General features: G+C 36.8%; 1 protein-coding gene across 1 annotated transcript in view; it reads left to right on the forward strand.

Moving 5' to 3' along the window:
* LOC107561307 (diacylglycerol kinase eta-like) overlaps positions 1-23,009 on the forward strand; it is a 54,988-nt gene extending 31,979 nt beyond the window's left edge. The window contains exons 16-27 of the mRNA XM_016245727.1: positions 2,678-2,785; positions 4,208-4,321; positions 4,409-4,543; positions 6,922-7,029; positions 8,452-8,565; positions 8,653-8,787; positions 10,994-11,260; positions 11,638-11,730; positions 12,572-12,691; positions 13,821-13,926; positions 16,258-16,388; positions 20,067-23,009. Of these exons, the coding sequence (XP_016101213.1) occupies positions 2,678-2,785; positions 4,208-4,321; positions 4,409-4,543; positions 6,922-7,029; positions 8,452-8,565; positions 8,653-8,787; positions 10,994-11,260; positions 11,638-11,730; positions 12,572-12,691; positions 13,821-13,926; positions 16,258-16,388; positions 20,067-20,153 (1,518 nt within the window). The 3' untranslated portion in view covers positions 20,154-23,009. The remainder of the gene's footprint in view (positions 1-2,677; positions 2,786-4,207; positions 4,322-4,408; positions 4,544-6,921; positions 7,030-8,451; positions 8,566-8,652; positions 8,788-10,993; positions 11,261-11,637; positions 11,731-12,571; positions 12,692-13,820; positions 13,927-16,257; positions 16,389-20,066) is intronic.
* The last annotated feature ends 2,719 nt before the right edge of the window (positions 23,010-25,728 follow it).

Here is a 25,728-nt window from a genome sequence, read left to right on the forward strand (position 1 = left end):
ATATATATATATTATGTGAGCTGTTTTTTTTATATTTGTGACCCTGGACCACAAAACCAGTCTTAAGTCGCTGGGGTATATTTGTAGAAATAGCCAAAAATACATTGTATGGTCTATGGGATTTTTCTTTTATGCCAAAAATCATTAGGATATTAAGTAAAGATCATGTTCCATGAAGATATTTAGTAAATTTCCTTACCGTAAATATATCAAAACTGAATTTTTGATTAGTAATATGCATTGCTAAGGACTTCATTTGAACAACTTTAAAGGGGATTTTCTCAATATTTAGATTTTTTTGCACCCTCAGATTACAGATTTTCTAATAATTATATCTTGACCAAATATTGTAACAAACCATACATCAATGAAAAGCTTATTTATTCAGCTTTCAGATGATGTATAAATCTCAATTTTGAAAAATTGACCCTTATGACTGGTTTTGTGGTCCAGGGTCACATTTATATTTTTTTAGGTAACCCTAATACCACAATTTGGGATTTAATAAAGCATTAAACGTTAAATATGCATAACATTTAGATAAATAAAAAAGAAATTAATAAAAAAACAAACACAAACACACACTCATATACAGTATATATATATCTGGTCTGATTTAGGGAAAGAAGGAAAGGACTAATTGTGTAGAGCTATGACGTAATTGGTGGAAGAAATATTGAGTTACTTTAGTAAAGTACTTTCAGTAACTACTAATAGTGCATTGAGGAAAAACTGCATGCATTTAAAACCTTAAGTAAAAGTATTATCTTGCATACTGTAATGTACTTAATGTATGAAGAGTAAAAATAAAGGTATGATATGATGGTCTGGCATTAATATTACTGCTGCACTACTGTGTATGTTGCATTTTACTTCTGTATATGTTCAAGGTTGTTACATTTAAAATACCTTATATAATGTTGGGCAGTTTAATGTACAACAGTGCATCATATTGTAAAAGACCATGTTTTTGTAGTGTTGCTCTCCTGTGAGGAAAAAAAACTCAGTACTTCTCATATGCGAATACTTAAAGAATGCATTTAGTTACACTCAACCACTTTGTTATTTGCAAATGAAATGAACAAAGTTTATTGCTAGAATATTAACAAATAGTTGCTAATTACAGCTTTTGAAAGGACTCGGACCGGTCTAGCCTACGGAGGAATGTTCTTATTGCCTAGCAACTGTGACATCTGCCATTGACGAGCGGCAGTAACGTTTGTAAGTGGACTTTTTATTTTCAACTGCATAAAACTAAACAGGGTTGAAAACCTATTTAAATATGTTCACCATGGTCCATTTATGTACATAATCAATAATAGAATAAACTACATAAAATCGCATTTTGGTAAGATATGTCAACATTTAACCGCTTTATATATATATATATATATTATTATATATATATTTTTTCATATCATTACAATATCCCAAGTCGAAACCCAATACTTACATTTAAAGTGTAATTTAGTTATTAAAACTCAAAAACTAACAATTCAGGCTCAGAATGGCAGCTCTCTTCTCGCACCGTTGTTATGTGACAGAGCGGCGATCAAGAACTGCTGGTGGTGCAATCAGGAAATCCTGCGAAGGATGGACTCGAAGCGTCCTTCGAAGGCCATGTCGGCCGGATTCCTTCGAAGGACCCATCCTTCGTAGGCTGTAACTTACGAATTGGGATGCAGCTACGGTGTTGTTGAGAGTAAAAATACCTTCCTTGTTTACATCCCTGTTTCAGTCTCTTTCAATATAAAAGTCTTTACTGCTGACTCACTCATAAAAACAGTCTCTTGTCAGCATCTAATGGCGGAACAATGTAACTAATCACCATCATGAACACACTCACCATTTCCAAGTACTAAATATTATAATTACATACTACTATTATTTATATAAAATATTATTTATTGAATAATACTATTTAATAAACAATAACAACAGCCATCAAGCAATTCAGTCAAAAGTACAAAGGCAGCGCTCTGATATACAGCATTAAAGTTACATAGAATATAGCATGATGAGATTTTGCCCTTTGCCAAAACTTTTTGCTCTGGAACAAATAATAGATTAATGAGACAACAGACTGCCAATTAGATTTACCCAAAACAAACTATATATTATGTTTAATCACTATAGAGACATCAGAGCCAGCAGCAAATTCCAGAAAATCTGGAGGCTGCTCTCAGCAGGTTGATGAACGCTGGATGCCCGCTGGTGCCCTGGATTATAAAATTAATGTGGATTTGGGCATCCGCCATGACACCAGCTGTGGTAAATATCTCAAACGGAGTGAAACAAATGGTGAAATGGCTTGAGTTCTGATATCACTTGAATATCGCACCACACACTCACACACTCATATACAGTATATATATATATATATATATATATATATATATATATATATATATATATATATATATATATATACGAATGAATTTGTACCTTGATTTGTACTTTAAAAAAAATAACCAGCTGATACTGTATTTGTGGAAGGTGCCAAATGTTGTCAAGCCTGAACAACCAACAAATGATTATCTACTGCTTTAATGCTGGAAGTGAATGTCTTCTCGAGTAGAATTTGAAGCACTTGTGGGTCAAACGGTTGCATTGGCCATCGACCGCTGTCCCAGTTCCATGTTCAGGGCTCCTCATGGTTGTGTGATTGATTCTGCAGTGTGACGGGCAGTACATCCCACTCCCCAGTCTCCAGGGAATCGCTGTGCTGAACATCCCCAGCTACGCCGGGGGAACCAACTTCTGGGGCGGCACCAAAGAGGATGACGTAAGTCATGGTGCTGGAGGTCATGAGGGTTTGTTCTCATCAAACAGCATTTCCCGCCTGACTGAAGAGTTGAAATATGACACCATGTAGAGAAGAAATTATGTATGTAGAGTTGTTTAATTAAGAGGATGAGCAGACCCTGTGTTGTCTCCTGTTGTTTAACGTGCAGCTGGCTCTGGACAAAACCTTTTGAACCCAGAGTGACACGGGTCTTTGTTCGCAACAAGTGGCCTTTTGGCAGCTGGTTTGTTTTAGCTCACATGGCCTTGTTCAGAATGAGGTTACCTCCGGACACGGTTTGAGTGCTACAAGGTCTGGTTAAAGAAAGGCAGAGTGCAGAACGCTTAGATGCCTGTGATCTAGGACAGGACATTCGAGGACTCAGTTCAAAAAAGTGTTTTTATCTTCTTCTTTTTTTCTTTTTTTTAGAAATAGAAGACTATTTAACCCTAAAAAGCCTGACATATGAAATAATAGTCTGAAAATGTATATATTTTTTTAATGGAATAGTTTATTGAACCTTTAGACAAAATCTTAAATCAGGCTTTTATGACTCATATAGAATGATATAGTAAGAATTATGGACCTCACACCTGAGATGGAAAAACACATTTCATTCAGAGGCACAAACTGAGCAAAAATGTGAAATTTGATGCAGATGTTGTTATTTATATGGCCAAAAAGTAAAATGAAATGTTGATAGCTTGTAATGTTAATCGATGAAAGCTTCATAACAGTATAGCAGACTACTGACATACTGTAAAATGCATATAAATATCAGTTGTCACTCTGTATCTCCCAATAATATGTCTTAGTAAGGTTATATTTAAAACTCAATTTTGTGGTCAAAGCTCTGTAGTTTTTATTTTGGAGGCAAAACTAAAATATAATGCAGAGAGAGAGATACAAATAAACGCTCTTCAAAAGCCTGATGTATCATAGCCTGTTCGATACTCACATTTTAACATGATTTTTCTAAAAAATTATATATGGATAATCAAGTAAAGTTGCTTCAGTTGAGTAAGTATTCATCTTGAAATATTACTTATAAATGTTACTCTTATTATAAAAGTCAGTAAATATTTCACAGCAAAACACACATGTACCATAACCTGAAAGGGAACATTTTTACAACTATAATAAAATGCCTTTTACTTGCTAAAAAAGTTTAAACTATCAAGCAGATGACAGAGAGCATGTAGTAGACTGTGTACAAGAGACAGGAGACAAAATTTTGATCGTGTTGATAATAGGCCTTAGAAATGTGTGTATCAAATATGATAGGCTTTATAGGGTTAATAGTTTTTTAGGAGAAATAGTTTTTTTTTCTTCATTAAGAATCTTGAGTGTGAGCCTGTACGGAGCCACCTAGTGGTGATGAGCTATTTTCATGATTATTGTTTTTTTTGTCTTTTCATGCAGATATTTTGTGCCCCTTCATTCGATGACAAAATTTTGGAAGTGGTCGCTGTGTTTGGTAGTATGCAGATGGCTGTCTCGAGGGTGATCAAACTGCAGCATCACCGTATTGCACAGGTAAACACACCTCACACGAATGACACAGATCTGTAAAGGATGTTAATTATGGGGATAGAGTGAGTAACCTCTCCTCACCCCTCCCAGTGTCGCACGGTGAAGATCACCATCCTGGGAGATGAAGGAGTGCCGGTCCAGGTGGATGGAGAAGCCTGGATTCAACCTCCTGGAGTCATCAAGATTCAGCACAAGAACCGGGCCCAGATGCTGACAAGAGACAGGGTGAGTGTTTCTGGGGAATTTATTTCCACAATATTACCATAAAACAGTGGAACAGAACAGTTAAAGCAATGGTCGGCAACCCGTCGATCTGGTAGGTCTTTATCACTGTCCCAGTAGATGTCCGAAAATAACAGAAAAATAAGTACAAAAGTCTTTGTACTGTATTTTTTTGTAAATATTTTCTGTTATTTTTGGGAGCTTCTGGGACAGTGATAAAGAATACATCATGCCTGAGTTAACAGAGGCCAGAGACGCTAAAGACGGACACAAAGAGGAGAAAATACTGTAACAGACAGAGCAAGATCACTGTTCAGGATGCGCAAAATATGGGAAGAAAATATAAATACTGAATTGGGGGTGAGGAGTTATATGAATGTATCACTGAAAGGAACTGACTGTCTTTAGAAATGTTTCGATGGCAATGGAATTTTCTTCCTCTTACCTCTGTATCCACCTTTTTCTTCATTTTTTTTACTCTATGGGTCTGGCTTCCGGTCTAATCCCCATCTAGCTATTTTTAGCTGTACAACTAAAACAGTTCGTTTCGCTGCTTGATATTGGAAATTTGTGTGTCTTACCATATTATTTTAATGTATTATCTTAATTATGAACACACTGGTTTGTAGTGCAAACAGTTTTACCGTTTATTGCATGTTGTTATTCTTCTCGTTACTTACCTATAGCGGCTAATGAACCGGAAGTCTCGCCCATAGGCTTAGCTCCACTTTGAAGAAAAAGGTGGATAGAGTGGGGGAGCTATAACGTCAGAATCCGGAAAAGTAATTTGCCGCGGGTTTCTTTGAGATTTTCCTATGGCGTTTTATAATGGGGTTTTTCAATTTATGAAAATCTCGAAGAAACCCACAGCGAATTACACTTCCGGATTCTCACATCATAGTTCCCCCACTCTATTTATAAGCAGCGCTGCTTTGTTTACAGCGATAACCAAGAAAACGGCATATCGCTGCTGTTCCATAAGCGCCACCTGCTGTCAGAGAGTGAATTTGCATTTTCATGCAGCCTGTCTGCTTTTTTTGTTTTCGTGCGGATATGTTTTTATGTAGCATAATTTCACAATGATAAAGTCAAACCGTTCTGTTTTTGCATCTTTGTTTGGATCGTGATTAAAATGCAGTGGTTTCCTCTGATTTCAAATGGCTACAGCTATTTTTGTTTAAGGCTTGTTTGCTTGTTATAGAGCAAATAAACAATAAAAATAATCGGCAACCAGTATAGGAATTGGCTTGTTAAAAAAAAAAGAGAAAGAAAAAAAAGAATCTGAATCGGCCATAAAAAAAATCATGATCGGTGCATCACTAATTAAAATACTAAATAAAAGGCCTCAAATTGGAAGTACGATCTGAGCTGTCTTTTTCTATCAATTCTTCAATAGATCATGTCTTTCATAGAGGCCGAGGTCAGGGATCTTGGGCTTAAAAAGGTTGGTGACCACTGAGGAATATTTCATCCAAAGTGGCTTCATTAACACTTGCGTTCAAAAGTTTGGGATCGGTAAGATTTTTTAAATGTTGTTGAAGGAAGTCACTTCTGCTCACTAAGACTGCAGTAATTTGATCAAATATACAGTAAAACAGTAATATTGTGAAATATTACATTTAAAATAATTATTTCAAAGATTCATAATTGTTGAAAACAGCTGTGCTGTTTAATATTTTGGTGGAAACTGTAATATACTTTCTGAGAGTCTTTGATGAATCAAAATTTCAAAAGAACGGCATTTATTTAAAACAGAAATCTTTATCTTAAAACATTATAAACATCTTCACTTGTCACTTTTGATCGATGTATATGCCCTTGATGAATAAAAGTATTAATTATTATTTTTTTTTAATTCTTATTGACCCCAAACTTTTGAACAGTAATGTTTGCATATATGTTTTTGAATATATCATATTTGATATAAATAGCACCTCAGTTTTATTCAGAGACCCAACCTGAGGCAAAATATACAATTTGGTGCAGATGTTGATATTTATATGGTCAAAAAGTAAGATGAAATTCTGCTTGTTATATAAATCAATGAGATTTTTATAACAGTATAGAAGACTGCTTACATAAAATGCATATACGTAAATATCAGTTGCCCCTCGATTATCTGTCTTAGTGAGATGGTTTTGAAGTGTCAATGTGTATATCCTTGCTAAACTACACTCACTGTCATTTAAATGAGTCTTTTTCATTAAAGGCATTTGAAAACACGCTGAAGTCTTGGGAGGATAAACTGAAATACGACAAGCCTCCGCTGAGGCCGCCCCTGTATCCTCAGCACTCTGTGGATCTGGCCACAGAAGAGGAGGCCACGCTCATCCAGATGTGCGCTCGAGCTGCAGAGGATCTCTGTGTGATTGATTCTGCAGTGTGACGGGCAGTACATCCCACTCCCCAGTCTCCAGGGAATCGCTGTGCTGAACATCCCCAGCTACGCCGGGGGAACCAACTTCTGGGGCGGCACCAAAGAGGATGACGTAAGTCATGGTGCTGGAGGTCATGAGGGTTTGTTCTCATCAAACAGCATTTCCCGCCTGACTGAAGAGTTGAAATATGACACCATGTAGAGAAGAAATTATGTATGTAGAGTTGTTTAATTAAGAGGATGAGCAGACCCTGTGTTGTCTCCTGTTGTTTAACGTGCAGCTGGCTCTGGACAAAACCTTTTGAACCCAGAGTGACACGGGTCTTTGTTCGCAACAAGTGGCCTTTTGGCAGCTGGTTTGTTTTAGCTCACATGGCCTTGTTCAGAATGAGGTTACCTCCGGACACGGTTTGAGTGCTACAAGGTCTGGTTAAAGAAAGGCAGAGTGCAGAACGCTTAGATGCCTGTGATCTAGGACAGGACATTCGAGGACTCAGTTCAAAAAAGTGTTTTTATCTTCTTCTTTTTTTCTTTTTTTTAGAAATAGAAGACTATTTAACCCTAAAAAGCCTGACATATGAAATAATAGTCTGAAAATGTATATATTTTTTTAATGGAATAGTTTATTGAACCTTTAGACAAAATCTTAAATCAGGCTTTTATGACTCATATAGAACGATATAGTAAGAATTATGGACCTCACACCTGAGATGGAAAAACACATTTCATTCAGAGGCACAAACTGAGCAAAAATTTGAAATTTGATGCAGATGTTGTTATTTATATGGCCAAAAAGTAAAATGAAATGTTGATAGCTTGTAATGTTAATCGATGAAAGCTTCATAACAGTATAGCAGACTACTGACATACTGTAAAATGCATATAAATATCAGTTGTCACTCTGTATCTCCCAATAATATGTCTTAGTAAGGTTATATTTAAAACTCAATTTTGTGGTCAAAGCTCTGTAGTTTTTATTTTGGAGGCAAAACTAAAATATAATGCAGAGAGAGAGATACAAATAAACGCTCTTCAAAAGCCTGATGTATCATAGCCTGTTCGATACTCACATTTTAACATGATTTTTCTAAAAAATTATATATGGATAATCAAGTAAAGTTGCTTCAGTTGAGTAAGTATTCATCTTGAAATATTACTTATAAATGTTACTCTTATTATAAAAGTCAGTAAATATTTCACAGCAAAACACACATGTACCATAACCTGAAAGGGAACATTTTTACAACTATAATAAAATGCCTTTTACTTGCTAAAAAAGTTTAAACTATCAAGCAGATGACAGAGAGCATGTAGTAGACTGTGTACAAGAGACAGGAGACAAAATTTTGATCGTGTTGATAATAGGCCTTAGAAATGTGTGTATCAAATATGATAGGCTTTATAGGGTTAATAGTTTTTTAGGAGAAATAGTTTTTTTTTCTTCATTAAGAATCTTGAGTGTGAGCCTGTACGGAGCCACCTAGTGGTGATGAGCTATTTTCATGATTATTGTTTTTTTTGTCTTTTCATGCAGATATTTTGTGCCCCTTCATTCGATGACAAAATTTTGGAAGTGGTCGCTGTGTTTGGTAGTATGCAGATGGCTGTCTCGAGGGTGATCAAACTGCAGCATCACCGTATTGCACAGGTAAACACACCTCACACGAATGACACAGATCTGTAAAGGATGTTAATTATGGGGATAGAGTGAGTAACCTCTCCTCACCCCTCCCAGTGTCGCACGGTGAAGATCACCATCCTGGGAGATGAAGGAGTGCCGGTCCAGGTGGATGGAGAAGCCTGGATTCAACCTCCTGGAGTCATCAAGATTCAGCACAAGAACCGGGCCCAGATGCTGACAAGAGACAGGGTGAGTGTTTCTGGGGAATTTATTTCCACAATATTACCATAAAACAGTGGAACAGAACAGTTAAAGCAATGGTCGGCAACCCGTCGATCTGGTAGGTCTTTATCACTGTCCCAGTAGATGTCCGAAAATAACAGAAAAATAAGTACAAAAGTCTTTGTACTGTATTTTTTTGTAAATATTTTCTGTTATTTTTGGGAGCTTCTGGGACAGTGATAAAGAATACATCATGCCTGAGTTAACAGAGGCCAGAGACGCTAAAGACGGACACAAAGAGGAGAAAATACTGTAACAGACAGAGCAAGATCACTGTTCAGGATGCGCAAAATATGGGAAGAAAATATAAATACTGAATTGGGGGTGAGGAGTTATATGAATGTATCACTGAAAGGAACTGACTGTCTTTAGAAATGTTTCGATGGCAATGGAATTTTCTTCCTCTTACCTCTGTATCCACCTTTTTCTTCATTTTTTTTACTCTATGGGTCTGGCTTCCGGTCTAATCCCCATCTAGCTATTTTTAGCTGTACAACTAAAACAGTTCGTTTCGCTGCTTGATATTGGAAATTTGTGTGTCTTACCATATTATTTTAATGTATTATCTTAATTATGAACACACTGGTTTGTAGTGCAAACAGTTTTACCGTTTATTGCATGTTGTTATTCTTCTCGTTACTTACCTATAGCGGCTAATGAACCGGAAGTCTCGCCCATAGGCTTAGCTCCACTTTGAAGAAAAAGGTGGATAGAGTGGGGGAGCTATAACGTCAGAATCCGGAAAAGTAATTTGCCGCGGGTTTCTTTGAGATTTTCCTATGGCGTTTTATAATGGGGTTTTTCAATTTATGAAAATCTCGAAGAAACCCACAGCGAATTACACTTCCGGATTCTCACATCATAGTTCCCCCACTCTATTTATAAGCAGCGCTGCTTTGTTTACAGCGATAACCAAGAAAACGGCATATCGCTGCTGTTCCATAAGCGCCACCTGCTGTCAGAGAGTGAATTTGCATTTTCATGCAGCCTGTCTGCTTTTTTTGTTTTCGTGCGGATATGTTTTTATGTAGCATAATTTCACAATGATAAAGTCAAACCGTTCTGTTTTTGCATCTTTGTTTGGATCGTGATTAAAATGCAGTGGTTTCCTCTGATTTCAAATGGCTACAGCTATTTTTGTTTAAGGCTTGTTTGCTTGTTATAGAGCAAATAAACAATAAAAATAATCGGCAACCAGTATAGGAATTGGCTTGTTAAAAAAAAAAGAGAAAGAAAAAAAAGAATCTGAATCGGCCATAAAAAAAATCATGATCGGTGCATCACTAATTAAAATACTAAATAAAAGGCCTCAAATTGGAAGTACGATCTGAGCTGTCTTTTTCTATCAATTCTTCAATAGATCATGTCTTTCATAGAGGCCGAGGTCAGGGATCTTGGGCTTAAAAAGGTTGGTGACCACTGAGGAATATTTCATCCAAAGTGGCTTCATTAACACTTGCGTTCAAAAGTTTGGGATCGGTAAGATTTTTTAAATGTTGTTGAAGGAAGTCACTTCTGCTCACTAAGACTGCAGTAATTTGATCAAATATACAGTAAAACAGTAATATTGTGAAATATTACATTTAAAATAATTATTTCAAAGATTCATAATTGTTGAAAACAGCTGTGCTGTTTAATATTTTGGTGGAAACTGTAATATACTTTCTGAGAGTCTTTGATGAATCAAAATTTCAAAAGAACGGCATTTATTTAAAACAGAAATCTTTATCTTAAAACATTATAAACATCTTCACTTGTCACTTTTGATCGATGTATATGCCCTTGATGAATAAAAGTATTAATTATTATTTTTTTTTAATTCTTATTGACCCCAAACTTTTGAACAGTAATGTTTGCATATATGTTTTTGAATATATCATATTTGATATAAATAGCACCTCAGTTTTATTCAGAGACCCAACCTGAGGCAAAATATACAATTTGGTGCAGATGTTGATATTTATATGGTCAAAAAGTAAGATGAAATTCTGCTTGTTATATAAATCAATGAGATTTTTATAACAGTATAGAAGACTGCTTACATAAAATGCATATACGTAAATATCAGTTGCCCCTCGATTATCTGTCTTAGTGAGATGGTTTTGAAGTGTCAATGTGTATATCCTTGCTAAACTACACTCACTGTCATTTAAATGAGTCTTTTTCATTAAAGGCATTTGAAAACACGCTGAAGTCTTGGGAGGATAAACTGAAATACGACAAGCCTCCGCTGAGGCCGCCCCTGTATCCTCAGCACTCTGTGGATCTGGCCACAGAAGAGGAGGCCACGCTCATCCAGATGTGCGCTCGAGCTGCAGAGGATCTCATCACCAGGATCTGTGAGGCTGCCAAAAACTACCAACTCCTCGAGCAGGAGCTGGCCCACGCCGTCAACGCCTCCTCACACGCCATCAACAAAACACACCCCAAGTTCCCCGAGGTGAGCAATGCCAGCACTCAAGGACTGTTCACACCAGTGCCACCGATGTTTTATGAATTTTCATCATTCTCTGAAGGAGTTGATCGGCCTCCATACAACTACAAAAATCGACTTTGTCTCCAAATAAATCTATGACACCATCACACAATTATAATTTGGGTTTGGTGTGAAAGAGTTCATACTACTGTACTGATTTTTTTTCCCCAAAGCACATATAATTGCTTAATCAACCTCAGAGCTAATGATAGTTTTGTATGAAAATCTGTGGCTCTTTTGAGAAAATAGATGGTGTGTTTACTGCTCTGTGGTCCTCATAGTTCAAATAAGTCACATAGTTATGAGTAAATCATCACGTCCGATTCATCTGTTCTCCTCAGAGCCTGACAAGAAACACTGCCATTGAGGTGGCCAGCACCGTGAAGGCCCTGCACAATGAGACTGAGTCGCTGCTAGTAGGACGAGTGCCATTGGTGAGTTGATTTAGTGCCTTTAAAAGGGATAGTTCACCCAAAAATGAAAATTTGATGTTTATCTGCTTACCCCCAGGGCATCCAAGATGTAGGTGGACGGCTAATCAAAATGGTACTTACTTGCGCTTATCCGGATTGTTCAAACCGACTTAAAACTAAAAGATTACGTTCTCTCACGCGAACTCATTCGGGAGTGGTGACTTTCCACGAATTCCCAACTTCTGAGCCTGCTCGCCTGAAGTTATGGTTGATTGCTCGTCGGCTGGATATCAACACACCCATTAACGGTAACTACGCCAGAGCGTGTATACACCTCACATACCGGATGACGTGCGCACGCCCAAAGACAGTTGGACATAGTGGTGTATTAGAGGTAAAAAAATATATATAAATTCTGTTCGGTTTCTGGCACAAACTGATCATTTCGTGTCTTAGGACATCATTGTGTCGTCACGAGCCGCAGGGTTTAATTTGGATTTGTCTGTGCATGTTTTTTTTACTCTCATATATTTTGTTACCATTGCCATGCATTATACGACTGATAGACTGCAGCCGAGAAGCATCTGATACAAAGCTTATTCTTAAAGGAATAGTTCACCCAGAAATGAATTCATGTACTCACCCTCAGCCCATCAAAGATGTAGATCTGAGTTTGAGTTTGTTTCTTCAGCAGAACAGATTTGGAGGAATTTAGCATTACATCACTTGCTCACCAATGTCACCAGTTAGACCAACACAAAGCCATGAAATGGAGTGAGATGCCAGCTTATCTTGTGAGCAGTGATGGCTCTGAAAGAGCTCTCTGTCATCATTGACTCAGTCTTTGAGTTTATTTCTGTAGCAACTGGACCCTCCGCATGAAGAGCTGCTGTCCAGTGCCCTGCAGAGCGTTGAGGTTGAACTGGGCAAGCTGGCTGAGATCCCCTGGCTCTACCACATCTTACAGCCCAATGACGAGGAGGTGAGCAGCAAACGGAATGTGCCTAGATGTATACAGAGAAACCATATTATTTAGCCATCTACCTAAGCTTGTTCCCTACAGGGATAGTTTTAAAAAATGGACATTGTGGCATCATTTATTCACCCTCGTTTCATTACAAACCTGTGTAACCTTTTTTTCTCTTCTGTGAAACACAATGGAACATAGTTTTTACCATACAGTGAAAGTCAATGATGTTCGAACTCTTGACGTTCTTTCTAATATCTTCTTTTGTAAAGAAAATCTTTTGTTGTTTTGAAAATATCTACTTTCCAAAATGTCAACTACTCTAATATGTATACATAAACTACCATTCAGATGTATGGGGCAGAGTTAATAGAGTTAACTGAAACGAAAACCATTAAAAATAATTTTTGTTACTTAAATAAAATAAACGTTAATAAAATAAAATATATTAAAAAACTAATAGCCAAGGAGACATTTCTCATTTTTATTTAGTTTAACTTAATATACTAAAATAACTAAAACTGAAATAAAAATTATTATATAGACCTATTAAAAAAAATACAAAAAACACTAATTGAACTAATTGAAAATATCAATAAAATCTACAATAGTATATCTAAAAGATAACAAAATAATGCCAGTAGGGGGTCAGTAAGCCATTCATAATGTTACAAAAGATTTCTATTTGAAATAAATGCTGTTCTGTTTGAACTTTCTATTTATTAGAAAATACTAAAAATAAATAAATAAATTGTGTATCACGGTTTTCACAAATATATCGAGCAAATCAGCATATTAGAATAATTTCTGAAAGATCATGTGACACTGAAGACTGGAGTAATGATGCTGAAAATTCAGCTTTGATCACAGAAATAAATTACATTTAAACTATATTCAAGTAGAAAACTGTTATTTTAAATATTAAAAATATTTGTACACAATATCACTGTTTTTACTGGATTTTTGTTCAAATAAATTCAGCTCTTGTGAGATTTTATTATTATTTTTTTTTTTTCAATATTAAAAAAAATCACATTAAATTTACATAAAAAAATCTTTCTGACCCTAAACTTTTCAACAGTAATGTACATGTGTTTTTCAGTTCTTTGCCTCTGAGACTGACAGGTCATTTTGTGTGAGACAGGATAATTCGCTTGAGTACGGAAAAAGAAACAGTCGGAGTGGCATGTTTCGCATAGTGCCAAAGTTCAAGAAAGAGAAAGCCCCAAAGAAGTCCAGCCCACAGTCAGGTAAGTGTGTGTGTGTATGTGTGTGTGTGTGTGTGTGTCCACATATACTTGAATATCCTCACAAGAGATGGACACTAAAATCATGGATGCCTCACGCTTTGTTGCATTCATAGTCATGTAAAAGTGTTGTAGTGTCACATTTTGCTGTTTTGATTGGAAAAGATGCAAAAGCAGGACACTGAGACTGAACTTGTTTTTTATTTTTATTTTTTTCAAACAATAATGGTTCGTGATTGCTGACAATGTGGGGACTGTTAAAGGAAGTGATGGCCCATGGAGTCAGTGACATGATGATAGAGAGTGCCATACATGCTGTACATCCTCTTCTGAGAGGACTCTCTGTTCATGTCCAGTGGTCCTCAGTCCAACCCAACCATCCATGAGCACCCCTACACTCCTCTGGTCATGGTGTTGTCCTGTGAGTCAGAAACAGTCCATGTGTCTACACATGAACAGCAGGCACAAAACAAGGTGTACCGCGCAGAAGGGGAACAACACAAACCCAAACATGTCATACTGCACATGTGCTACACATGTAACGCTTAAAGGTGAAGTGTGTAATTCCTGTCACAGGCAGCAGTGAGTGGACAGAAATGTGTGAAATAAGGATTGTTTTCCAAACAGGTGTCCCAAACACTCCTTCCACCCAGACTCCCGCCAAACCCATAGTCCAGTTGAAGCAGACATTGACATATTGAGCCACTCAAACAAACGGAACTATGTTTGGAAAGTGCCACAGTGTTTATAACAGTCTTTTGTAGCCAGACTTTCTTCATGAAGTCTGGTTTATACGGCAGAGACTGTCGGACTGACACATGCCCAAGATCATTTGTGACCCTGGACCACAAAACCAGTCTTAAGTTGCACAGGTATATTTGTAGCAATAGCCAACAATAGATTGTATGGGTCAAAATGATCGATTTTACTTTTATGCCAAAGATCATTAGGATATTAAGTAAAGATCATGTTCCATGAAGATATTTAGTAAAGTTCCTATCGTAAATATATCAAAACCTAATTTTTGATTAGTAATATGCATAGCAAAGAACTTCATTTGGACAACTTTAAAGGGGATTTTCTCAGAATTTTGATTTTCAAATAGTTGTATCTCGGCCAAATATTGTCATACATCAATGGAAAGCTTATTTATTCAGCTTTCAGATGATGTATAAATCTCAATTTCCAAAAATTGTCCCTTATGACTGGTTTTGTGGTCCAGGTAACATTTTCTTTTTTTTTTCATAATGGTAAAAAAACTCAAATATATTTTTATCCTCCAAATATTGGCAAAAATGTATTATTGAATGAATAATAAAAAAAAAAATGTACTGTATATTTTAAACATTATTATTATTATTATTATTATTAATGTGTATTTTACACATTCATATTATTCTTAATAATAGTAATTTTTGCATAAAATAATTTTTATGTGTTTTTAGTGTTTTCCTTGATTTCATATTAGCTGGTGAAAAAAGTAATTTCAAATGATTATTATTATTATTATTATTAGCAATTAATTAACTAATTAATTATAAATAATAGTAATAACAATAATACAAATATATTAGTGCAGATTATTTATTAGTGCAGATTTAATGGCACTAACCTTGAGCGACTAATTCTTTCTGGAGTTGTCTGCACATAAAACAAATTTAAAAATAAATAAATTACACACATCACCTTTACTCCTTGTTGAAACAGACCAGATTTCTGAGGATAGTGCATACTTGGTACATTCTTTCCAAAAAGGATTGCAAGGTAATCAAAGTAGACTCTCTACTTGTTTACAAAATATAATCCATCATATTCTTTGACATTTTCAGGCGTAGTTATCCAGGGCAAATCTGCACGCGTCCACACTCTTAAATTGAACGTAGGCTTTAACGTGTCCGTCTGCTACGGGGATTTAACATGCCATCAACAACAACAGAGCGCAGTGTATTTTCTTCCTGCCAGCGGACGATCCGAGCACAGGAGCGTTAGGTCGCACAGGCTTCAGCCTCCCGTTCCCTCCTCCTCCTCCTCTCTGTCTCTGTGTCTGCTCTTAATGGGATGATGGTGGACGTGCCACTGTGATAACCTGCATGCCAGAAACGCCTCTGGGTGTGCCAGTGACCAAATCGAACCTGTTTAACCCCCTCTTTGCCAGCTGCTGCCGCCACTTTTCTCTGTGTCTTCTTTTTCCTGTTTGATTTGATTTTGGTCCCCTTTTCCTTTTGTGGTTGTTTTTGACTTGTTCCTCCTCTCGGCCTGACCCTGTTTGCTTGTGTCCTGTGAGTGTACGGGGGTTGGACACTGAAGGGGGCTTCTCGCTCTGTACTTGTGTAGTTCAGAGGTGGGGCACTGAGGAGGTGGCCGCCTGGCTGGAGCAGCTCAGCTTGGGAGAATACAAAGAGACCTTCATCCGCCACGACATCCGCGGCTCCGAGCTCCTGCACCTGGAGAGGAGAGACCTCAAGGTATACACACAACCCCTTTCTGTGCCTCACGATGTCCCTCAGATCAACCGAAACGCTCTTTCTCTGTCCATCTCGCTCTTTGACTCTCTCTCTCTCTCTGTCATTTTACCTGTCACCCTGTTTGCTATTATGTGCTGCACTGCTCTGCTTGGCTTCCTCTGTGCAAGTGTCCTTCGGGTCTCCGAATACTTCCACAACTAACCGCCTGATGCACGTAGGGTTATTTTAAGTGGGCTAGGCTTGAAAGACGCTAGCGGGGCTCTGAAGATGCGGTGGTGTGATGGGCAGCTCCACACTGACATGCCTCTGTTTGTGTAGCTCATGAGTACAGTCAACATGTTTATGTGTGTGTGTGATTCGGGGAATGCTTTGAACAAATCAGGCCCTGTTTACACTTGGTATGAACATCCGTTTCAGGTGATCTCATCAGAAGTGATCGTAAGGGGAAGATCTCGAATTTCTTGACTACTTACAATACCGTTCAAAAGTTTGGGGTCTGTAAGATTTTTAAAATGTTTTTTTAAAAGAAGTCTCTTCTGCTCACCAAGTCTGCGTTTATTTGATCCAACAAAAAAAAAACACAATAAAAACAGTAATATTGTGAAACATTACTACATAATTTTAAATAACTGTTTTATATTTGAATATATTTTGAAATGTAATTTATTCCTGTGATTTCAAAGCTGAATTTTCAGCATCATTTCTCCAATCTTCAGTGTCACATGACCCTTCAGAAATCATTCTAATATGCTGCTTAAGAAACATTTATTATTATTATCAGTGTTGAAAACACTGTAATATTTTGTGGAAACCGTGGTACTTTTATCAGGGTTGTTTTATTTGAATCAGAAATCATCATATATGTATTTACTGTCAATGGCACCCTTGCTGAATAAATATATTAATTTCTTAATAAAATGTCTTACTGACTCCAAACTTTTGCTAAACAGTGTCACTAATTATGTCACAGTGTTTCTGCATGTTGACAAGGCGGTATAAAGGAAAAACAAGTACTGAAATGTTGGCACATTTTTGCCATAATTCTGACGTTTCAAGCTGTATGCATTATTTTCGTTGAGAAACTGTATTATATTAACTTCAGATGTGTTTCACATGATTTATTCACTAAACTCATTATTTGTGTCACTGCATTTGACAGTCGTTCTCAACTGGTGTCTCCTGACACAAACAGTCACAGGTCTGGTCTGAAATGCAAATTTAAAAAATCATATTAAAATGCATTGTTATTATAGGAAAATATCAACTTTTTAAGAGAGGAGAAAACGCCAGCAAAACCAATTGAGACCTAATAATATAATATAATTACACTACAAATGCAATGCTGTCATGTACTTTTCTCCACATGAAGTTTGAGTCCTGAGATGCAATTATGAGATGTAAACAGGGCCTCATTTACAATGGTTTACCGGTTATAGCTGTATAGTTGAGCTATTTCAAACGATAAATCTGTCTAGGATTATCACTTGAATGGTCCAATATATTATACAATTTAGCACAGTGATAGAGCACTATAAACGTCCTCACCAGAAACTCGGTGCTTTCATGTGCACTTGATGCAGAAATAAATATGTCATAATACGTTCAATAAATATATTATAAATCCTCATGAGTCACACCTCCCAGTGAATAATTACATAAAGTGTTGGTGAAAGCAGCTCAGTGTTGTGTAGTGCTGGATGTCTATGTGTGAGGTGCTCTGGTCACACTTATCACAAGCACTAGTGAACCTTGGACTGTGCCATTTTACGCCTCTGTTTTGTCCCCCCATTTCAAACATCCCTGCCATTTAGCTGGTCTAACCTTATTCTGTCTCTAGGGATGTCCTCAAACATTTTTTGAAAACTTAATTGGGACATAAATAGATCTGAGTGTTTCAGCTGTAAACCAGTCAAGCTCAAATTCAGCGGTATTGTGACATTTGCTGTCACTGGATCAGCTGCATTGTTTTAACCCGAGGTTAACCTGGGTTATTGTGTTTCGTTAACTATTGATCAACTGATATTGGTGTTGTAATGGCTGATGCTGATAGAAATATCTAGAGAGCAGAGTAGACGACGACCAATATAATGGCGATATATAATTAAATGAATAGCAAATATAGTACATAAATAGTTTAAATGGAAACTTACTTTAACATAATGAATCTGTATCTGTCTAATGCCTCGTTTAGATTAGCCTGACTGCCACTAGATGTCACTTTTTCTGTGGCCTTATCTCAAACCTACGACTTAGATGGTTTCATTATACTTTGGGGAGACACCTGGAAAACCGATCTAGCCTATACTTTTCACAAAAGGCCCAGATCTATCAGAAGTCCAGCAGATGATGCAAAATGAGGCGTTTTACATAATTCATCCTTTTGCTAACAAATAAATGGAATACCTCAGTGCGAGTGTAACACGGAGAAATAGTACACATTATTAATTTACATATACTACTGACATTGTAATGAATGAAATTTGTCATTACCCTTTAAGAAATGCGAGTATTTTTGTTTGAAAATGATCATTAAAGGGATAGTTCACCCAAAAATGATTTTTTTTGTTTATCTGCTTACCCCCAGGGCATCCAAGATGTAGGTGACTTTGTTTCTTCAGTAGAACACAAACGGAGATTTTTAACACAAACCGTTGCAGTCTGTCAGTCATATAATGGAGGTGAATGGGAATCACGGCTTTGAGAGTCAAAAAAACATACACAAACAAAACCAAATTAAACCCTGTGGCTCGTGACGATACACTGATGTGTAAAAGATGTGCAAGAAACTGAACAGTATTTATATAGTTTTTTACCTCTGATTCACGCAATGTCCGAACTGTTCGAACTCTCCTGAGCGGCGGCACGTCCTCCTGAGCGCGTTCTCAACAGCCGGGGCGTGAGGCGTCTTCTTCTTCGTGCTTTATGGCGGATCGCAGACTTATAAGTGCATTACCGCCACCTATCTCTCAAGTGGACCATTGACACTCTATCTACAATCTCAATTAGGAGTGTCAGTGGTCTACTTGAGAGATAGGTGGCGGTAATGCATGGGAAAAAAGCTTGTCAACGAACACTTTTCGTTACACAAAAAAAGCACAAAAAAAAATGGTAATAATGACAGACACAACATTTTCTGCAATCAAATGATATCGCTTGGAACATAAAATATTTAAATTCTATTTTAATATTTGTTTAAATTTTTTTAATGACATTTGACCTTGAACTTTATTTTAAGGTATCCCTGTTACAATGTAGTTAAACAAATCAGTGCTGAGTAATATTAATTAAAACCTGGACTTACTATAGCTTTAGGGTTAGGGTAAGGTGGTTTAGGATTGGTTGCTTGTAATTATGCAGAAGTTGCTGTTATTACTGTTATTACTGTTATTACTGTACTAAGTATCTGTGTGTAGCAAAGACACTATAATAAAGTGTTACCAAAATCTTATTGTTTTGAAACTGTGCTTTGAAAAACTCGGTTTAAACTTGGGTTAAACTGCAGCTTAGTCGGTTTATGATATCAATAGTGCAATAAAAATTTGTTTTATTCCGCAAAATAAAAGAAAGAATCCAAAAGTAGTTAAATGCAACAAGTAAAAAAAAATGCAACGATTTATACGTAACTTTTATACGTAACGCCTCATTCTGAGTGCACTTCTGTTTGTCTGATTCCTCTAGGATCTGGGGATCTCGAAGGTGGGTCATATGAAGAGAATTCTCCAGGGCACTAAGGACTTGGCCAAGAGTTCGATGGTGGACCTGTGAGAGACATCAACACACATTCCGTTCGTGAGAGAAGAGGAGTTGCAGAGGGAGCTCCGGAGTGGGAAGTGCTTTGCTGTCGTGGATCTCTGTAAGAATAGCTTGTAGAAAAGCTAGGGATGTTTGTTTTCGAGCAAGTGCTGGTGCCAAAACGACAAGGATTGTGTCCCAAGACTTTTAGACCCATAGTAAAGCCATTCCTCCCTTATCGCATCGACGGCACAATCAGGTATGCAATTCTCATCGTGCACGTGACCTCTGGCCTCTATTACAGATTCCAAATCAAGTAGCAGAACAGGACTTCCAAACCGAGAGGAGAGGAGCACATGGCCTCTGAGTAGCTCACTGGCTCTTTGCCTTGCGGTAGATGGCAACAATAGGAGGGCGATGTGATGTGTCAGCAATATTCTGCTTTTGACAGCACTGTTTACATTTTAAGGAGACGGGAAAAAGACTGCTGGAGTATCGCAATCATAGTAGTGCGGCGGTGCAGTCTAGGAAAGGTCAAAGGGGGTTTTCTTCGCCAGTGACATACTGATGCATGGTATGCTTGCTATATTTGGATAGCTGTTTTACTGCATGATCTGCGTCTTGTTTTTTATTGTACAAATTTACACTTGAACAAGTTTTATATGAATTTAGTATAATGCCATTTGTTACTACTGAAGCATCCCTTTGGTCTAAGTAGACTGCTGATTTATTTCTATTTATCTGTCTGCATGGAAACCTTGTGTCAAAGCAGTGTCATGTGCCATATTTATTGTCAGATGAACTTTATTGGTAAGAAATGTTTTAATCTTACAGTAGGACGTTAGGTAAGTCGGTGAAATAAGTACCAAAGCGAATGTCCCCTGGTTTATGTTCTTTAAAACATTTCAAGTTTAGTTTTCCCCGCAAATGGTCAAATCTGAAGTAGTTCAGAAAAACATGAACAAGGCGTCTCTTTGTAGCTTAAAACGTATTATTATACATTAGTTGAAATAGGACTTCTATTGTTTTGAATAAGAAATTGCAGTTGACCTGCAACATTACATAGTTGATATTTACTGAGTTCAGGAACCCAGTGCAAGTTTGATAGGATCATCTACATTTGGTTGGTGGCATTACAGGGTATAAGATATTGTTTGTTTGTTAATATATGCACTGTATATAAGTCTAAACTGTTAACTCCAGTTATGAGTAAAGCCTTTGTATAATAGAACGCTTACATGATATTATCAGATGACACATTTATTTGTGTATAGAGCACCATAACACCTTTGTGAATTATTCTGTTAAGTAATCGCCTTTACACGTTAAGTGCAGTTGTACTCTATGGAAGGTGCAATATTGTATTTATTTTGATACAGTTCTTCTCTATGAAGCTTTATTATGTGAGGTTTTTCCATGGAAAACTAAAAAGATAAACTTCACACATTTAATCAGTTTTGGATTAAGGCGTACTTTGGGTCAGACAAATCAGGCCATGTTCTCGCCAAAATTCATAAATCTTCCATAAGCAAATTGTTGATCCTGTCTAACCGTGCTTCCAGGATAATTTGCTAGACGGCTGGATGTTTCCTCACAGCGACTATAAAACTGTTGTGCCTCTATTTTTTCAGTAAAATGGAACATTCCGAGCTCGGAGCTACACGTAGTTCTACATAAGCCAACCCGACCATCAGTGCACCTGGGACTCATAACAGTGGATTTTTGTTGATGTTATATTATAATGTTCCTCTAGAGGGTGTTCGATAACATCATAGTAGTACTTGATATACATACAGAGCGAAAGAGAGTAGTGTCGAAAAAGATGTGGTGTTCCCAAACAAGAAATGCTATTCTACCCACAATTTACCTGAACTGAGAATTCAAACAAATATGGAGTCCCTGGAGGACTGGCTTTGGTCTGTTAGGTGGAACCGAGCAGGATGTTTTTAAAAAGAAAAATACACATTTGAAGAGTTTGGTGAGAGTTTAGGCATTCTTATCAAATGATGGGACTAAAAATTAGACTTAATTCACGACAGCATTCATTAATCAATTATAGATTACAACTGGTTTTGCTCCAGGATCCGGATTTCGCCTTCAGCGTCACATGGCGCCAAACGCAGGGCCGAATAGTTTATTGTACACAAAGGAATAAGAAAATGTCTTTAAAAGTCATTAATATTATCATGAACTGCATAGAACATTGACAATATTGTGAATGCGCAAACAGTACAAGTGTGATTTACACTTTTTATAGCTTGTGTGTTTGGTTTCTAAATGCTCTCGGCAGCCAATAATTCACCACATAAAACACATTATGGTCTGCACAAACCATGTTTATTCTTGTTGTAAGTGAACCCGTATTTAATGTAGTTTGGCCTTGTCCATATTGACATTATGTCTAGCCTCCACCAAATGAAAGATGAACTTAATACCCTCCAGTTTGATTGGACGCATAATGCTGGACGTACAAATTGAAAGATGAGGAAAACAATTTCTCCTCTCTTTTAAAAGTTGATAAGCCTTTTTATATTTCTATCCTAACTACACACAATTATACAGTTAATGGCATTCTAGCAGATGAGAATCACTGGCGTCCATAATAAAGACACAACAGTGCGGCCTGCTTTTATCAGCAATTTGTCCATTGCGGTTTAATTGGCAACTAAATGTATCTCACTTCCCGTCTTCTCTCATTAGTGAGCATCTGCTGAGGTTTCAGCATCTGCCTGTAGGCATTTCAGGTTAGCTGTTTAATCCATCGGCAGGCCCACATGAAATCTGCGCCAGCAGAACTCCGCGAAAACCTCTGCCCCTTTTTAAAACCCATTCACAGATATTTTCTCTAAAATCAATGCATCTGGGCTTATTCATAGGTGACAGAAAAATTAAAAAACTGTAATCTGATAAACATTTGATCCGACAATCAAATGGGCCATTTATAGCAACAGTTCTGTTTGTGGTTATATAAAATCAAAACCTATGTGCACATACGTCCACGCATTCCGAAACACAACTGAATGTACTGATATATGCTTATCAGATATGCATTTTTGAGTGACCGCATTATAAAAGGTAATTACCCCAACTAGCTAGAATCATTACCAAAGACACAAGATCATTTCCAGAACACTACAAAGCTCCCCGAAGCCCGGTTTAATTGGCCTTAACATGATCTCTTTTTGACAGCTATAGCAGATCGACCTTGTATATGGTGCCTCTGTATAGGTCATTTGTTCACAACAGACTCAAATCACACAAGTGCAGTCTTCCTCTCATTGCCACACTAAACACATGTGCACATGATCACATGAACCTCAGTTCAGTTCTCAAGCCAACACATGAGTGTTTTTCATTGGACTATGAGTGACGATGGGCTTCGGCTTATGGCGAACGTAAAGCTGTAAACTGCCTGGTTTTTCAAAAACAAATTAATTTGAGGAATTTGTAGAGCAAGGTAACATCTTTGACATGATTAAATCAAGTAAGAGAAGCGTGATGCGAGTTTCATTTGTTTACATTGTGTTCACAATGGCACAGTTTCATTTTTAAGACTACATGTATAGGTATATTTACAATACTTGCATATTTATTAAGGTTAAACAACTGATGTGTATGTGTTTTCACTATTGGGATATAATGTTATGGTAGTCACTTGTATTGATATCTGGATGATTTTGGTAAGTAGTAGGTAATTTTTATGACTACTAAGTGACTGTTTTCTGTGCCTTTTTATCGTAGATGCATGGTTAACTATTTATTACAATATGGAGGTCACTGAGATGTGTATTTTTGTATCCTGATTAAGTGTTTCGATTTTGATGTACATTTTGAGGTGGTAAAACGCTGCCAGTTGATATCTTCCTTCTTCAATAAAATTGAATGCATACACAATCTGTGTCTTGGATATTTGACTTATTAATTTGAATGTGTAAGTACATTAAATATGCATTAACACATCATAGAATTAACACAATGGAATAATAGACTTAGTTTTCAATAATGCCATATATTATATTATGGTAAGGATTTTGTGTTAGGTCTGTGACAACATTATTATAAAAACAAATATTACAATTGTGCTTAAAAACAACAAAGAAGTGGATACGGCTAAGATTTTGAGAGATGGAAGCCTGTTAGTAATATGTAAAACAGAAGAACAAAAAAACAAAGCACTAAAAATTGATAATGTTTGCAAGAAAAAAGTGAATGAAAGGAAGATGTTGGGTGAGAGACGAATGAAACAGGGAGTGATAACAGGCATTCCAATCGAAGAAGATCTAGAAAGGCTCAAACAAAGTATTTCTGGAGGTGAAGTGAGTACAATAAAAAGGTTGAAAAAAACAATGAATGGGGAAAGGGTTGATAGTTTATCAGTTCTTTTGGAGTTTCAGGATTCAGTGCTTCCAGAAAGAGTCAAAATTGGATATATGAGCTATGCAGTGAGGCCATATATTCCTCCCCCACTCCGCTGTTTTAGATATCAGAGATATGGACATATGCCAGCGGTGTGCAAAGGAAAACGAAAATGCCCTAAGTGTGGAGGGGATCATAAAATTGAAAATTGTGAAGAGAAGGTACAAGACAAGTGCTGTAATTGCGGGTGGCGACATAGGGTAACATACAGTGGATGTAATGTAAGGAAGAGAGCTGTGGAAATTGAACAAGTGAAAGTGGTAAACAACATAAGTTATGCAGAGGCAGTGAAGAAGGTCCAAGAGCAAAGGAGAAGTGATGATACTGACAAAGATAAGGACATCTCGAGACAAGAGGTTGATCAAGCAGTGGAAAGCAGCACAAATCTGACAGTGGATAGGCTGATTTTGTTTATTGCTTATGTAATTAATTGTACGGACCAAGTCAGACACAAAACAGAGAAAATTAAAATAATTGTGAAGGGAGCTGAAACTTTTTTGGGTATAGACAACATATCTTGGGAAAATATCAATAAAAGGCTGGAAGTTGATGGGAAGTCGGGAGATGCAGGTGATAAGACAACTTGAATATTGTACAATGGAATGCAAGAAGCTTGTTAGCAAATGGTCAAGAGTTTAAAGGTTTTATAAAAGGGTTTAAAAAGAAACCAGAAATCATATGCATTCAGGAAACCTGGCTTAAACCAGTTTTAGATTTTAGTATTAAAGGTTAAGATAGTATACGCAGGGATAGAGAGGAAGATACTGGGGGAGGGTGTATAATATTTGTAAAACAAGGAATACAATATAAGGTTTTAGGGAAAGGAAAGGAGTTGGAATTTATAATAATAGAAGTATTGGGAAAAAAAGGAAATGTTAAAATTATAAATTTTTTATAATCCATGTAAAAGATTATCACTAGAGGTATTGGATGAATTGATTGTATACATTTAGAAGGGAAAATCATATGTTGCGGAGATTTTAATGCTCATAGCACGTTATGGGACAATTGTAAAGATGGGAATGGAATAGTGATTGAAGAATGAATGGAGATTAAGGATTTAGTATGTTTAAATGATGGAAGGGGAACAAGGATTAATGTAAGAAAAGGAACAGAAGCAGCTATTGATCTTACACTTGTTTCAAATTCACTGGCGGGTATATGCTTATGGGAGGTGTTTAGAGAAACGACT

The sequence above is a fragment of the Sinocyclocheilus grahami genome, unplaced genomic scaffold (genome assembly GCF_001515645.1).
Source record: "Sinocyclocheilus grahami isolate Dianchi unplaced genomic scaffold, SAMN03320097.WGS_v1.1 scaffold766.1, whole genome shotgun sequence".
NCBI classification, from domain to species: domain Eukaryota; kingdom Metazoa; phylum Chordata; class Actinopteri; order Cypriniformes; family Cyprinidae; genus Sinocyclocheilus; species Sinocyclocheilus grahami.